At 46.1% G+C, this 15,567-nt stretch overlaps 2 protein-coding genes across 2 annotated transcripts; both read right to left on the reverse strand.

The window, feature by feature from the left end:
* Positions 1–2,569: 2,569 nt before the first annotated feature.
* On the reverse strand, positions 2,570–8,098 carry acat1 (acetyl-CoA acetyltransferase 1). The gene is made up of 12 exons (XM_024264271.2): positions 7,942–8,098; positions 7,293–7,340; positions 6,365–6,482; positions 6,209–6,304; positions 6,039–6,139; positions 5,508–5,651; positions 5,290–5,440; positions 5,126–5,221; positions 3,852–3,965; positions 3,701–3,765; positions 2,874–3,031; positions 2,570–2,795 (listed from the first exon to the last, which is right to left on the reverse strand). The coding sequence occupies exons 1-12, from the start codon at positions 7,984–7,986 to the stop codon at positions 2,675–2,677; spliced, it is 1,257 nt and encodes a 418-aa protein (XP_024120039.1). The 5' UTR covers positions 7,987–8,098; the 3' UTR covers positions 2,570–2,674.
* A 2,074-nt stretch (positions 8,099–10,172) lies between these two features.
* On the reverse strand, positions 10,173–14,073 carry LOC112141141 (collagenase 3). The gene is made up of 10 exons (XM_024264207.2): positions 13,767–14,073; positions 13,453–13,700; positions 12,846–12,994; positions 11,864–11,992; positions 11,629–11,790; positions 11,060–11,189; positions 10,864–10,997; positions 10,636–10,795; positions 10,480–10,565; positions 10,173–10,304 (listed from the first exon to the last, which is right to left on the reverse strand). The coding sequence occupies exons 1-10, from the start codon at positions 13,860–13,862 to the stop codon at positions 10,195–10,197; spliced, it is 1,404 nt and encodes a 467-aa protein (XP_024119975.1). The 5' UTR covers positions 13,863–14,073; the 3' UTR covers positions 10,173–10,194.
* Between the last annotated feature and the right edge of the window lie 1,494 nt (positions 14,074–15,567).

Below are 15,567 nucleotides of genomic sequence, written 5' to 3' on the forward strand. Positions count from 1 at the left end.
TCTGTCGTACAGGTGAGTCTGTCGTACAGGTGATTCTGTCGTACGGTTGATTCTGTCGTACGGTTGATTCTGTCGTACGGTTGATTCTGTCGCACAGGTGAGTCTGTCGTACGGTTGATTCTGTCGCACAGGTGATTCTGTCGTACGGTTGATTCTGTCGTACAGGTGATTCTGTCGTACGGTTGATTCTGTCGCACAGGTGAGTCTGTCGTACGGTTGATTCTGTCGCACAGGTGATTCTGTCGTACGGTTGATTCTGTCGTACAGGTGATTCTGTCGTACGGTTGATTCTGTCGCACAGGTGAGTCTGTCGTACGGTTGATTCTGTCGCACAGCTGATTCTGTCGTACGGTTGATTCTGTCGTACAGTTGATTCTGTCGTACGGTTGATTCTGTCGCACAGGTGAGTCTGTCGTACGGTTGATTCTGTCGCACAGGTGATTCTGTCGTACGGTTGATTCTGTCGTACAGGTGATTCTGTCGTACGGTTGATTCTGTCGTACAGGTGATTCTGTCGTACGGTTGATTCTGTCGTACGGTTGATTCTGTCGTACAGGTGACTCTGTCGTACGGTTGATTCTGTCGTACGGTTGATTCTGTCGTACGGTTTATTCTGTCGTACGGTTGATTCTGTCGCACAGGTGAGTCTGTCGTACGGTTGATTCTGTCGCACAGCTGATTCTGTCGTACGGTTGATTCTGTCGTACAGGTGATTCTGTCGTACGGTTGATTCTGTCGCACAGGTGAGTCTGTCGTACGGTTGATTCTGTCGCACAGGTGATTCTGTCGTACGGTTGATTCTGTCGTACAGGTGATTCTGTCGTACGGTTGATTCTGTCGCACAGCTGATTCTGTCGTACGGTTGATTCTGTCGTGTGGTGTCCTTACTCCACATTCAAGTCCTTAGCAAGGTGTGAGTCCTGGCTCTACTGACTGCACACAAATGCTGCACGTACGGGGTGTGCACGTGACCCATAAATGCCTGTTGGACGTTCATACAATCTAGACTCTGATTGTCTCATTTCTAACAGGCAGACTGCAGAAAGGAGTGTGCACGTATCACGTGAACTAACAGATCCTTGTTCAGTCGTCAGGATTTGGGGGTTAGAAAAATGAAAAATCTGTACGACACATCTGCGACTCACAAACTTCCCCCTTACGTGTTGTAGAAGTGTTCACTATAACCTTTCGACCGCAGCACACCCATAGATTAACATGAACGTTTTCTCTCTATGTTGCTGGAGCCTATCCCAGCTACTCATAGGTGAAGGTAGCCCCGATGGCTCCTCGGTCTGTGTAGGGTGAAGTTAGAGAGGAAGAGAGAAAAACACAAAACAATCGGACAGATTTTCCGACTGATCAGTTCCACAGAGCCGTCTGCTCAGCTTTAGAATTTTAGTTTTAGTCATCACCTGCTGTTGCTCCGCCCAGTTTGCTCCTCTGTGCAGCTATTGGATGCACCTGTGTCCCAGCTCAACCAAAACTGGTCATTCATGCGATTACGGAGATTACTGGTTAAATTAGTAACAGATCAAAAACCACTCCTTACTCAACAAGAGACAAAATAACCTTCCTGACATTATTTATTCATTATTAAAAATGATTCAAATAACTGCAGATATTTTCTCTCTGTTCTACCGCTGCAGCTGTGTTGCTTTTCTTGATGAAAATGTTCTCCTATAGTCGCATATGCTTGCAGGAACTTATCCATTTCCGTCACCGGAAGTACTAAACTCAGGCGCTTGTTCCCGTTGCCATGGTGAATCATGCTGTCTTTGCTCCATTGATCAGGGCTTTTTATGGTCGCGACGCTCACACCTGATTCTGGTTCTGACAACTTCAAGTTGATTGAATCAAACATTTTCAGCTGTTCTGGAACCAAAAACCCTGATTTGAGAATTTAGAGTCCAGTGACTCTAAGTTCAGGTTTGAACTCTAAATTTGTTGAAACTGCTTCTTCGAATGGGCCCCTGATCGATTATTGTTTTATTTCTGAACAAATGTGTCTAAATGTGCAAAATTAAAATTTAATTGAATTGAGAGAATTGAAAAAAAATCTGAACTGAATCGATCCAGGCTCTGGTGAATCAAACTGAATTGTTATGGATACCCAGCCCTGCCTCACACACAGAGAGGTCCCCCACTGGTGGTTCTGGTCCCCCAGTCAGGACTTGAGCCGAGACCTTCCTGCCAATAATTCTATATTAAAATATTTTTACTGTAATTCAGGTTATTCCAGGTATGAACCGACCAATCAGAAGCTGTGCCCGCTGGCTCCACCTTTAATGTTTGATTGACAGATTCCCCTGAGCAGCTTTTAGCGGAAGAGGTGTGGCCTTCCAACAAGCTCACTCGCGATTTGTTGTAGAAGTTGTCATGGTAACATGACTCAGACCAGTCGTCTAGCCGTCTGCAGCAGTCCGTCTGCAGCAGAGTCCGTCTGCAGCAGTCCGTCTGCAGCAGAGTCCGTCTGCAGCAGACCGTCTGCAGCAGTCCGTCTGCAGCAGAGTCCGTCTGCAGCAGTCCGTCTGCAGCAGACCGTCTGCAGGTCAAACAGAATCTCCAGACATTTCTCACTAGAAGTCTTTATTTCTCAAACATGAAACTCAAAAACAAAGGAGTGTGACTTCAGGCTGCTGCAGCCGTAACAGACGCGCCAACTCAACGTCTATCTTCATAGTTTCTCAATCAGAATGGCAGAGGCTCCGCCTCCTCCATTGCAGATGCTCGCCAGCCCGAACTGACCAGCCGTCAGGTTGTGGACCATGTGACCCACGATCCTCGCTCCAGACATCCTGTGGAGTAAAACAGAGTGACGTCAGCGTTCACAAAAGAGACGGTCGAGTGCTCTGCGGCCCCGCCCCCTCGCTTACCCAATGGGGTGTCCCAGAGAGACGGCCCCCCCGTGGATGTTGACTTTACCGGGGTCGAGGTCCAGCATCTTGATGTTGGCTAAGACCACCACGCTGAAGGCTTCATTGATCTCCCACATGCTGATGTCGTCTGTCTTCAGGCCTGCAGCCTTCAGCACCTGCAACGTGCACACACACGTGCACTGTGATGTCATCAAAGACTCAGAGAGCAGCTCAAGGTCACTCAGACGACCTCTGCATATTCTCTGATGTTTGGTCATTTCTGCTGAACGTCTGAGGCTGCAGGAGGGAATCAGGACCTCAGACCTCCAGAACCTCAGAGTTCTGGAACCTCAGACCCTCAGCTGTTCAGGACACTCGGGTTCAGGCTGAAGCTGGGCTTCCAGAATTCAGCTTCAGCTGGGACCTGGTGGACCTGAACATTAGAGGCTCAGCACCTCCTGGAGGAGCTTCGACCTCTCGGAGTTTTCAGGATCTAAGAATGTACAGACAGAACCAGAACCGGTCCGGATGGAGCTGAGCCAGCCTGGATCCTGCGTTTAGACCCCCCCCCCCCTAGTTTCTTACTGGTTCTGTTTGTCACATAAACGCTAAACTTTTTTATCTTCTGAACATTCAGTGGATGAAAGAGTTAAAATGATCTTCATGTTCTACTGACAGACAGCTTTGACAGATCCCTGAACAGGACAACTTCGACAGATCACTGAACAGAACAACTTCGACAGATCCCTGAACAGAACAACTTCGACAGATCACTGAGCAGCCTCAGGCGGTTTCCCGCTCAGACTCGGCCTCGTTTCCCCCGTGAAACCAGGGCCGTTCTTTACCTTTGGCACGGCGAAGGCGGGCGCGATGGGGAAATCGACCGGAGCGACGGCAGCGTCTGCAAAGGCTTTGAGAGAACAGAGTCACCGCCTTAGCCACAGAACAATCCCTCTGCTGCCCCCTAGAGGACGCTGCTGGCTGGGCGGGGCTTACCAACAATCCTGGCCAGTGGCTTCACACCCAGGCGGCCCGCCGCCGCCGTCGTCATCAGCACCAGAGCCGCGGCACCGTCGTTCAGAGTGCTGGCGTTTGCAGCAGTTACTGTGCCTGAACAGAAATGACATCCTCCAGTTACAGCCTCATGAGTAATCTGATTACTCCAGGAGCAGTGGTTATGGTAAGCTGGGAAGGAGAGAGCCAGAAAATACATCGTCCAGAACAACAAACTCCATTGATGAAATCCGTTTACCATCCAGTTCTATGAGAATACTCCGAAGAAAGTTTTTGTCTAAATTATTTTCTATAGTTTTTCCTTTATGAGAAAAATGCTGTAAAAATCACCCGAAACAGCATCTTCATCACAGGAGATCTTTAAACTGAATCTCAGCGGTTTGGTGTCTCAAAGGTCACAATAAGGTCATGCAGAACCACTAAACTGTAGTAGCTATGTAGTACGAGGGGCGGGGCTTATGGTGATGTCTTCAGGTGTTAGTTTACTGAGGGGGGCGGGGCTTATTGTGATGTCTTCAGGTGTTAGTTTACTGAGGGGGGCAGGGCTTATTGTGATGTCTTCTGAGATTTTGTGGATAATCGAGGCGAGTTACTCTGGCTGCTGATTGGACGATGGCAGCAGACTGAGAACAAGTTCAAGCGATACGAAGACCAGATGAGTTTATTTGGGGGTTTTTAGGGTTTTTGGTGGATGAGCGACTCCGACGGATATTTCCTGATTGGCTGATAGTGGGAGGAGAGTCTTGGCCAAGGACACTTCGACTCATGGAAGCCGGGAATTGAACCTGTGATCATTTGATCAGAGGTCGACCGCTGTCACACAGCCACCCAATAATCCCTTCTGGATTGATTTATGGTCGGTTTATTTCCCTCTCAGGTAAAAACGATCATCCTCATTAACCATCATTCAGTCTCTGAATTGATCAAGTCATGTGACCACGCAGTGAGCTAGAATGTTCTAAACTTGATCAAACTCAAATCTGAATGGATTTGACGTTCATTCTTTGTTTGTTTACAGATTTAATTGATTATCTTGAAGAAATACAAGAATCTGGAAACTTCTGCTGCTCTATTCAGAACCAGCTATTGATCAGAGTCTCACTGGAGGATCTGATCTAATCAGATTGATCAGGGTTATCCACTCTGAATCAGACGACGATGTGAACTGCATTAAACTTATAGTTTAGTAAATCCAGAGGATAAAGTCTCAGAGCAGAAACCGGATCCTCCGGTCATGAAGTGGATCCTGACGTTACCGTTCTCCTTCAGGAACACCGGTCTCAGTTTGGGGACCTTGCTGAAGTCCACGCGCCTCCACTCCTCGTCCTCCGACACCACCACCTCCTGCTTCCCTGCAGACACAGCAGCTCGGTGTCCTCACAGCTCCTCCACCGCCACCGACAGAGTCCAGCCGCAGTACCTTTCTGAGGGATGCTGACGGGAACGATCTCCTTGGCCAACACGCCGGCCTCGTACGCCGCTCTGCTGCGGCTGTACGAGCTGATGGCGAAGGCGTCCTGCTCCTCTCTGCTGATGCGGCTGTTCTTGGCCGTGTTTTCCGCGCAGTTCCCCTGACGGGTCGACAAAGGTTACCAGCAGAACCGGGACACCTTCACCCTGAGACCTGCTGACAGATACCATATGGAACTTGTTGTAGACGTCTGTGAGTCCGTCCTTCACGATCAGATCCTCCATCTTCACCCCCCCGTAAGCGGGGGTCTCTCTGGCCATCACGTACGGGACGTTGGACATGCTCTCCATGCCGCCAGCCACCATCACGTCCTGAAGAGACGGGACACGGGTCAGTCACTGTGACCAGTACCAGAGTATCCGAGTATTCGAGTATCAGAGTAACTGGATATTTGCTAACAGATACATTTCAGGCAGTGAGATACAGAATCATGTTGGATCTGAAGTTTATAAACTACTACAAGCGCCTGGTGACCATCAGACTGAGCTGGTGACCATCAGACTGAGCTGGTGACCATCAGACTGAGCTGGTGACCATCAGACGGAGCTGGTGACCATCAGACTGAGCTGGTGACCATCAGACTGAGCCGGTTACCTGGTGACCATCAGACTGAGCAGGTTACCTGGTGACCATCAGACTGAGCTGGTGACCATCAGTCTGAGACAGTTACCTGGTGACGATCAGACTGCATCGGTTACCTGGTGACCGCACATCAGGCTCTGGGCAGCCATCATGACGGCTTTCATCCCGGACGCACAGACTTTGTTGATGGTGGTGGCGGGGGTCCCGAGGCTCAAGCCTGCAGACAGTCAGCAGCTTCATGTGTCTGCTCCATCAGGGGGCGGGGCTACCTCCACGTTCTGACTACCTGCTCCCAGCAGCGCCTGCCGGGTGGGGGCCTGACCCTGTCCGGCCTGCAGCACGTTCCCCATGTAGACCTCCTTCACCTCTTCAGGAGAGATTCCTGCCGACGACAGACCGGGTCAGCAGCTCCACCAGAACCAGAACCTGAGTCCCAACACACCTGCTCGCTCCACGGCGCCTCTGATGGCCACAGAGCCCAGTTTGGTGGCCGGAACCGCCGCCAGGCTGCCTTTGAAAGAACCCATCGGAGTGCGGACGGCGCTGACGATGACCACCTCCTGCAGGAGGTAGACTGTCAACACCTGGAGGTGTGTGTGTGTGGGGGGGGGGGTTACCTGGTATAGATACTCTAGAATAGTAAATATTACTGCACTAAAGATGATTTTTACAGACTCAGTAAATGATTGTATGAAGCAGCTCAACAGTAAAAGTGTATAATGATTAAATATTGATCCTCCTCATGTGAAGACTCTGATTTATCACCATAATTATCAACAATGACAACAAGCTGGAACCAAATATCAATATTCAGAACTTTAGTAATCTCAGTAATTGTTACATTTTCAGATGATCTCTAAGATCACTACATTTTCTCTACGTTATTCCATGTTTATCAATAATTTAATGTTAAAGAAAAATCACGTAAACATTTTTAAACTAATCTTGTCACATTTTGAACTAATAACCAAATCTGCAACATTTTTACTAAATTAATGATCTTTGAAGTGGAGTAGGTCAAAGGTCACTTAAACTTTTCTAAAGTTCATGAATCATCAACATATTTTTATGATGTTTTAATAAATGTAAGTGTAGTTTAAACGAATAGCAACAGAATAATTTAATTTCACAGGTGAGTCGTGTTGTCTGTGGGAGAACCTGCGCTCCTCGTGTGACCTCTAGAGTAACCGATGCACGAGGAGAACGGGCACTCCCCACACAGAAAGGTCCACAGTTGGTGGTTCTGGGGTGAGGCGGGAGTGCTAACCGCTGCACCACAGCCCCAAGTGTATTTCATAGAATAAAATGATGAACTGCATTGTGGGAAAGTGAATTGTCGCGTTCCTGCAGTAAATGAGGTGAATTCTTACCTGAAGAGCAGAGGAGGTCGTGCATGTCCTGGAGAGGAGATTCTGGGTCTGCACAGACAGAACCAGAACCTCAGAACCACAGAGCCAACACGTCTTCAGAACATCACAGAGGACACACAGATATTACTGATTCTACAGAACATCTGCAGTAAAGATTGGATCACACAGAACCAAATAAATCCTCCAGAAGAACTTCTGTTTGTTGTGTCATCTCAGAACCTTCGGGTCGGTTCTGATGAGGAAACCTCATGTGGTTGTTTTTGTGACGTCACACATGAAGCATCAGAACATTAAAGACATTTGCTGGAGAGATTCAACAGTTTAAAGTCATTCTGATACCGGAACCAGAGTTCAGACAAGCTGAGAGAAGATGTGAAGAGTCCAGACAGATGAATATGGACCGGTTCTGTTAGTAAAGTTATCAAACTATTTAAATTTAGTTCAAGCCCACATTTAACTACAGTTTAACTCATCAGAACTAAGTTCTCCTTCAGTGCTCCGGTTCGGTTTGCTGGTTCTGTCGGGTCGGTCACAGAGGCCTGCTAGCGGAGCTGCTGTCTTTCCCGCGCCTGGGAGCCGGACCGCGGCCAGACGCAGCCCCGCGTCTGGGTCGGACCAGCAGAACCGGAGGTTCCGCCGCGGTTCCTACCTGCTGTCTGCAGAGGAGTGACCGCGGAAGTCCACTGGACCACATTATGGAGACGAGGACGGGTCCGTGACCCGAACTGCGCTGCTTCACCTTCAGTCAAGCACAGGAGGAACGCAGCCAATCAGAGCCCGGGGCGGGGTTCGCTATGCATTCTGGGAATTGTAGTATATACAGTAGAAACACCGGACAGCTCAGCCCCTCCCCTCTGGTGTTCTAAACAGGAAGTTCCTGCCGGATTCAGGAAGGTCAAAATCCCAGATAAGTTTTTTTATTGATTTATTTTTTATTCAAACACAATTTGAGTTCAATATTTAGTACAAAACTCGAGACATTTCAGAAACAGAAAAACAAACAATGAAAATATGTCAGACTAATCAGAACAACAGAGATAGAAAGAAAAGGAAGTGTGGGCTCTGCTCAATCAGAAGTAATACATTTAAAAAGTTTTAATACGTTTTTTTTCTTACCATTTTTCTTATGAATTTAATATTTTGCCAGAATTATGATGAGGTTGCTTATGTATCTGTTAATTATATTATCCAAAACATAAACACAACAGAGCAATCCACAAATGTATACTCTCTCCATCTTTCTGACTGAAACACTTATTACAAATATATTTTTTACTGGGTAATATCTACGTACAATCGTAAATAACAATTATTTGATTTTGTTAGAGATAACATATTTATATGGTAAAAAAAAACATTCTATCTAAATATGGTCACCTATGTTTGCACACAGGGCTCTAATACACTTCCTGTCAACCACATCAATTATCTCAACTGAAATCAATATTTGAGTTAAATGTAATTCTTCACATTGTACATGTTATGCTATAATATATATGCTCTGTGGAATTAAGCCAACAACCAGATCTGCATGACTGCTCTATTAGATCAAACTAGTTCATCCAGACCTTCTGAGGATGATGGGAACGTTTCAGGTGTTCATCTTTATCATGTCCTTTTCTCCACACCTGCTGCTTCATACAGAATCTTCTCAGACGTTCCTGAGCATTTCTAAGCCCAGCTGGGAAAGGTGGTTGATAACTGTAAAAACTATCTGTCTGTAAAACCTTCAGATTCTTCTTTAAGGTCACTGTTCTGTCTCCCCCAATGTTTCATGTGTTCTTTGTTCTTTAATATGGGTTGATTGTTATTTTTCTTATACGGTCCAATACCATTAACGATTCATTGTAATATCATTGTAATATCATTGTAATATCATTGTAAGATTGTAATAATTTATGTTTTACGCTGCCATCTAGTGGCCACATGTGGAATTTAAAAGTGGAACAGGCGCGTGCCACGTGATTCAAGGTGTGCATGCACTGAAAGTAAAGCTGTTTTTTTTGTATCCAACCATACATGATTTTTTTTTACAAATTGAAAAGTGGCTGAAGATAAGTGAGTTTGTGAAGTTTTTGAGCCATTTATGTTTATCTGCAGCAATTAGTCTCACCCAAAGTCAGCCAACTGATTGAAAAATTAAACTTTTCATAGTATTTCGGATGTACTTTTCGCAAAATGTTTACAGTAAAGATACTACATATTTTCAGGAGTAGTACTACTTGAAGTACTAAGTTATTCTGTAAAGGAATAGTGAAGTACTAAATTGAGAATCAGGAATTAGTCCCACCCAAAGACAGGCAACTTATTAAAAACTTAGACTTTTAATGGTATTTCAGATGTACTTTTCTCAAAAAGTATACAGTAAAAATACTTGATATTTTCGGGAGAAGTACTCTTTGATGTACTTAGTAAGTCTGTAAATGAATGATGATGTACTAAATTGAGAATCAGGAATAAGACCCACTTAAATTCTGTTGGCTGATGTAAAAATGAGACCTTTTTGTGGTATTTAAAATGTACTTTCTCCAAAAGTATACAGTAAAAATCCTTCATATTTTCACGAGTAATACTCCTTGAAGTACTAGGCAGTTTTTTAGAAGAATGAAGATTTACTAAATTGAAACTCAGGAAGTAGTCCCACCAAAAATCTGTTAACTGATGTAAACATTTGACTTTTTATGGTATTTGAGGATCTGTCTTTCCTGTTTATGCTGTCGGCTTTGCGTAACATTAATGTTGTGCAGTTCTGCTCAGTGGAAGATTTCTGTCTGCATTAGTCCTGAACCAGCAAATGTACAAAGAAATGATGAATTCATTGATTTTTCGTAACATCTCAAAACGACCAGCAGACTAGAGGATTCACACCACAGCAGCTTTTCAAATGACATTTATTGATGGATCAGCTGTTACTGCAGGACAGGAAGTGGTTGCTCTTCAGCACGCGGGTCAGCCTCCAGGTCGTCTGACTGTACTCGAACAGGGAAACTCCACTGTGGATGTAGATGAAACCTGCAGAGCACAGACTCGGGGTCAGCTCAATCAGAGTTTATCCGCTTCAAATCATTTGGCAGTACGCTCCTGCAAACACACCTGAACACGGCATCAACTCACAGGACGACACGCATCTACACTTTGACAATTCTTTGATAAACTATGAAACGTCTCCCTGAAAGCATTTTGTCACCTTGGTGCTGGAAGGCGGCTCTCACGCTGCTGGTCACCTCAGGAAACTTCCGTTCTGTCCTCTGGAGACGCCAGCCTCGGTTGTAACTGCAGAAGACGAAGCAGTCAGAGAAGAGAACCGGGATCGCTCTCACAAAGACACAAACCTTCCACTCACCTGAAGTAATATCGGCCAAGAAAGAAAAGAGTTTGTCCAGAGTCCCCGTCGTAGAGGACAGCATCGACCCTGCTCAGAAACCACGGCAGACCAAAACTCATGAGGTTTTTTGGGTAGCCCTGGACCAGCTGGTTCCCGCTGAAGGCCCAGACTCTGCTACCTGATGACAAAAGATCCAACGTTCAGTTCAGGTAGAAACACAACGGACAGCCTGAAGAGACCTTTTACCCTTGAAGAGAAAGATGTTTCCTGACTGCTGGTCTTCGTATGCAGCATCGATGTTGACCGGAGCATTTGGAAACGCGTCTGTGATGAGCCTTTTCTGAGGTTTCCCGCTCTGACCGTCCAGCTGCCAGAAGGTGCTGAGAAGACACAAACATCAGGGATGTTCTGTCTGAGACTCCGTTCTGTGCAGAGATGGTACCTGTTCTGGAAGAGCAGGAGGCCTCCTTGGAAGGAGGTGCCAGCATCCAAAACCACGTCTGAGTCACATGACTCGGGAGTGCTGGGGGGCTGGGGGGCACTGTCAGCAGAACTTTGGAGCGGGTTTGGGCCTGAAAGGTACGTCATGGAAAGACATGGAACTCTTTATTTAAGAAAAACTCACAGAAAGCTTCACTATGAAATTTACAACCACATCTAATGTGAAGTCCACTTTAAATTAAAGGAAAAAAATGACCATTCATTCTGAAAGTCTCATTTAAGACAATCCAAACCTGCAGCAATAAAGGCTGTAAAAGCCTCAGCTGAGCTCATGCCCATGTGTGTGTGTGTGTGTGTGTGTGTGTCAGTGTGATGTAATGGTCAGTGACTTGAAGTTTATGTCACCAGAAATGTTTGGATGTTTTTTCGGACTTTCTGGACCAGAACTGGTCTTCTGGCCTCGACTGCATCCAGGATCTTGGTGCTTGTTGGAGGACTGAACTTATTCTACAGACACGTAAAGTTCCAGCTGTGATGTTCGACTGTCACCAGTTTCATCTTGGTACCGACCGTACAGAGACTGGATCCCTCTGACGTCGTCCTTGGGCAGGACGAAGGTATCGGGGTTCCCGAACGAGTACAGCGGGTACATGAGAGCGCCTCGGTCGTTGGAGTGAGACAGACCCAGGGAGTGTCCAAACTCGTGAGCAGCGACCATGAAGAGCACGTAACCTGAGAATGAGAAACGATCCATTCGAGACCTGCTGGGCAGCAGTCATGTTCAGAACTGAAAGGACAAACTCACCTTTACTGGACCTGAAGGTGAAGGTCTCATCGTCGTCAAAATGAACGTCTCCTCCAATGCCAGACGAGGGAGAGAAGGCGTGGGCCAGCGTGCCATGAGGCCCGTCAAAGGGATAGTAATCTCCATGTGCTGTTGGCCAGAACAGAGTTTAAAAAGGTCCATTTAGATTCGACGTTACAGTAAAATGTAGAACCGGAGGATCAGAGTCTCTATTACAGAGAAAAATGCTAAACTGAAGAAAGCTTTGAATCAAAAAGGAAATGGAACGTTGTTTCTCACGACTAGTTTACAGAAATAGACTTTCAGCTTCAAGATGCAGAGTTGATTCCCCCAGACAGTAAAATAATAGATGACAGTAGAAGACAGTAGAAGACAGTAGAAGACAGTAGATGACAGTAGATGACAGTAGATGACAGTAGATGACTGTAGATGACAGTAGATGACAGTAGAAGACAGTAGATGACAGTAGAAGACAGTAGAAGACAGTAGATGACAGTAGATGACAGTAGAATACAGTGGATGACAGTAGAAGACAGTAGAAGACAGTAGAAGACAGTAGATGACAGTACATGACAGTAGAAGACAGTAGATGACAGTAGAAGACAGTAGAAGTCAGTAGAAGACAATAGAAGACAGTAGAAGACAGTAGATGACAGTAGATGACAGTAGAAGACAGTAGAAGACAGTAGATGAGAGTAGATGACAGTAGATGACAGTAGAAGACAGTAGATGACAGTAGATGATAGTAGAAGACAGTAGAAGACAGTAGAAGACAGTAGATGACAGTAGATGACAGTAGAATACAGTGGATGACAGTAGATGACAGTAGAAGACAGTAGAAGACAGTAGATGACAGAAGATGACAGTAGAAGACAGTAGAACAAACACATGTGAAGGTCTGTACACAGTAATAGAGGATATAATCTAGTAAAGTGGAAGCGAGTGAAACGATGACATCATCACCACGAGGTGAAACACTCACCTCCACGGTTGAAGGAGACCATGATGTCCGCTGCGCCGCTGCTGGTTCTGATGAACCTCAGGGGCGTGGCCTGTTCCCAAACATGCAGAGCTTTCTGTATGGAATCCTGAACTTCCGCCTGGGTCATGTCAGGCGTGTAGTTCACTATCCTGCAGGAGTGACAAACAAACAGGACGTTTTCAAGGACATAGTTTCTGCAGAGCAGCAGGACTTCAATAGACATTCACCTCAAGACCAACCCCGCCCCATTCGCACCGCAAACTGAATCCAGCAAAACGTGCAGCCGTAGAACCGAGAGTTTGATTCCGGACACTGAAAACTGTTCCAGGATTTATCGGCATGAAACAGGAACTTCTGCACGTCTAGTCCTGACTCGGCTCTGCTGAGGCTCCCTGATCTCCGTCATGCTGGACCGACATGTCAGAAGGGACTGCTCGGCCAGAGCTGTTTGAAGGTCTGAGGAATAGTATTATGACTTCCTCAAGCAAATCTAATCTTGAACATGATGCATCCCATGATGCTTCCGGAGGGTCTGCAGAGGCTTACCTGTACGTGAGGGGGTTTACCTGTACGTAAGGGGGGTTTACCTGTACGTGAGGGGGTTTACCTGTACGTGAGGGGGTTTTTCTGCCATTTCGCTTTGTTTCCGAACGTGGAGAACTCCTCAATGTTTACATCTGGAAGGCCGCAGCGCGGTTTCTTCATCACTTCCAGGGTGTCGGTGTCCAGAGTCCCGGTGACCTGCAGCCCGAAGAACTGCTGCATTTCCCTCAGCTTCCTGCTCATGGGGGACACCCCCCGTCGGGCTGACGGGCCCGGCTGCTCAGTCAGGTTGAAGAAGCTCGTCAGGTAAGCCTGAGAAAGAAGCAGCGGTGAGAGCTCTGCAGCTGTAACACCTGTGTGGTCGGCACACAGACAAACCTTCGCCAGGCTTTGGTCCTCCACGGCAGCCGGAGACGCAGAGCGACACAGCGCAGCCGCCAGCAGCAGCAGAACCCTCACGGTGGAAGACCCCATCCTTCTCTGCCAGTCCCAGTCTGGAGTCAGGTCTATATAGACCTGAGAGCGGATGTGGTGTGTTGAGCAACGAGTGTCTTGATCCAGTGACTCACAGGTGGATCCATTTATGGTTCAGGAAAACCACTCACAGCCATCACAACATCCAGGACGTGGACTTGGTCTCTGACTCTGACCTGCTCTGAAGGTCATTCAGGTCACAAAGAGGAGGAGCTGTTCAATCACTAATGTGAGACGGCTTTGATGATGATGATGACGATAGATAGATAGATAGATAGATAGATAGATAGATAGATAGATAGAGTACTTTATTAATCCCGAAGGAACTTACAAAAATCCATAGTCCTCAAGTCAAGGTCACCGTAAAAAAACAAGGTTAAAGACACACTGGCAGTGATAATATTCATATTCATATTCATATTTTATTTATAAAAGGGGGGAATGCGATTTAAAACAAAATACATGATTAAAAATTAAAACATGGTTTTAAAAAAGCCAGAGTTAGCCAAAAAGGCTATTTTCTATCTGTAGTCCCCTGGCGAGAATGTTAAAAGACAGTAACAGTAACACAAGTAAACAATAAAAGAGAAAAAACGTACATCTCAGGCTACTAACATCTAGAGAGCATAACAGCTGTAAAACACAAGAAAAGACCTTACACTACATACAGATACACACAGCTGAAAAGGGACAAGACAGCACAGTAAGACATACCACAATCACAATAGGGACATTTTTTTTAGTGTCGGCACCTGTGGGTGTGAGTGAGGTATTTTTTCAGTTTTTTGTGAAATCCTTGCATGTGGTGGATTGTCTGATCTCCTCGGGTACTGAGTTCCACTCTGCAGCACTCCTACCTGACCAGGCCGACTGGCTGAAAGCACTTCTGCGCAGCGGGATAAGACAGTCCCCTCTGACAGAGCCCCGAGTAACTCGTTCTGAGTCTTTTCTTTGGTTGACAAATACTGAAAGGGGATCTGGAGCTAAGTTATGTAGCACCTTAAACATCAGCCGAATGTCCATAAATTTGTGAAGATTGTCCCAGTTTAAAAGACTATGTTTTTTAAAAACAGCACAGTGATGATTTTGTCCAGAACCTTACACCTTTAAAATAATACAGTTATAAACTAAACTCTTCAAATATTCATTTACATGTCTGCAGTTCAAACACACAGTAAGGAGAAGGGCTGCATTCAAATGAGACTCTGGAAGTGGGAAAAGGTTTTTAGCTTCTCAGCGAGGAGATGGAGGTCAAGCACAGTAAACATGAGGGGCGGAGCAACTAAACGCTCTGACCCTCATGATGACATGGCGAGAAGACCACGGGCTCCGGGGGAAAAGGTCGATGTGCTCAGAAGAAGAATTTAAGAGATTATCTGGTTTGTGATGAGAAACCAAAGGAGCTGCAAGAGAAGACGAGACGTGTTGGATGATGGTGATGATGGTGATGATGGTGATGATGATGATGATGATGATGATGGTGGTGATGATGGTGATGATGATGATGGTGGTGATGATGGTGATGATGATGGTGGTGATGATGGTGATGATGGTGGTGATGATGATGGTGATGATGGTGATGATGGTGATGATGGTGATGATGATGATGATGGTGATGGTGATGATGATGGTGATGATGGTGATGATGGTGGTGATGGTGATGATGGTGATGGTGATGATGATGGTGATGTTGGTGATGATGGTG

The sequence above is a fragment of the Oryzias melastigma genome, linkage group LG14 (genome assembly GCF_002922805.2).
Source record: "Oryzias melastigma strain HK-1 linkage group LG14, ASM292280v2, whole genome shotgun sequence".
In the NCBI taxonomy this organism is placed as follows: Eukaryota; Metazoa; Chordata; class Actinopteri; order Beloniformes; family Adrianichthyidae; genus Oryzias; species Oryzias melastigma.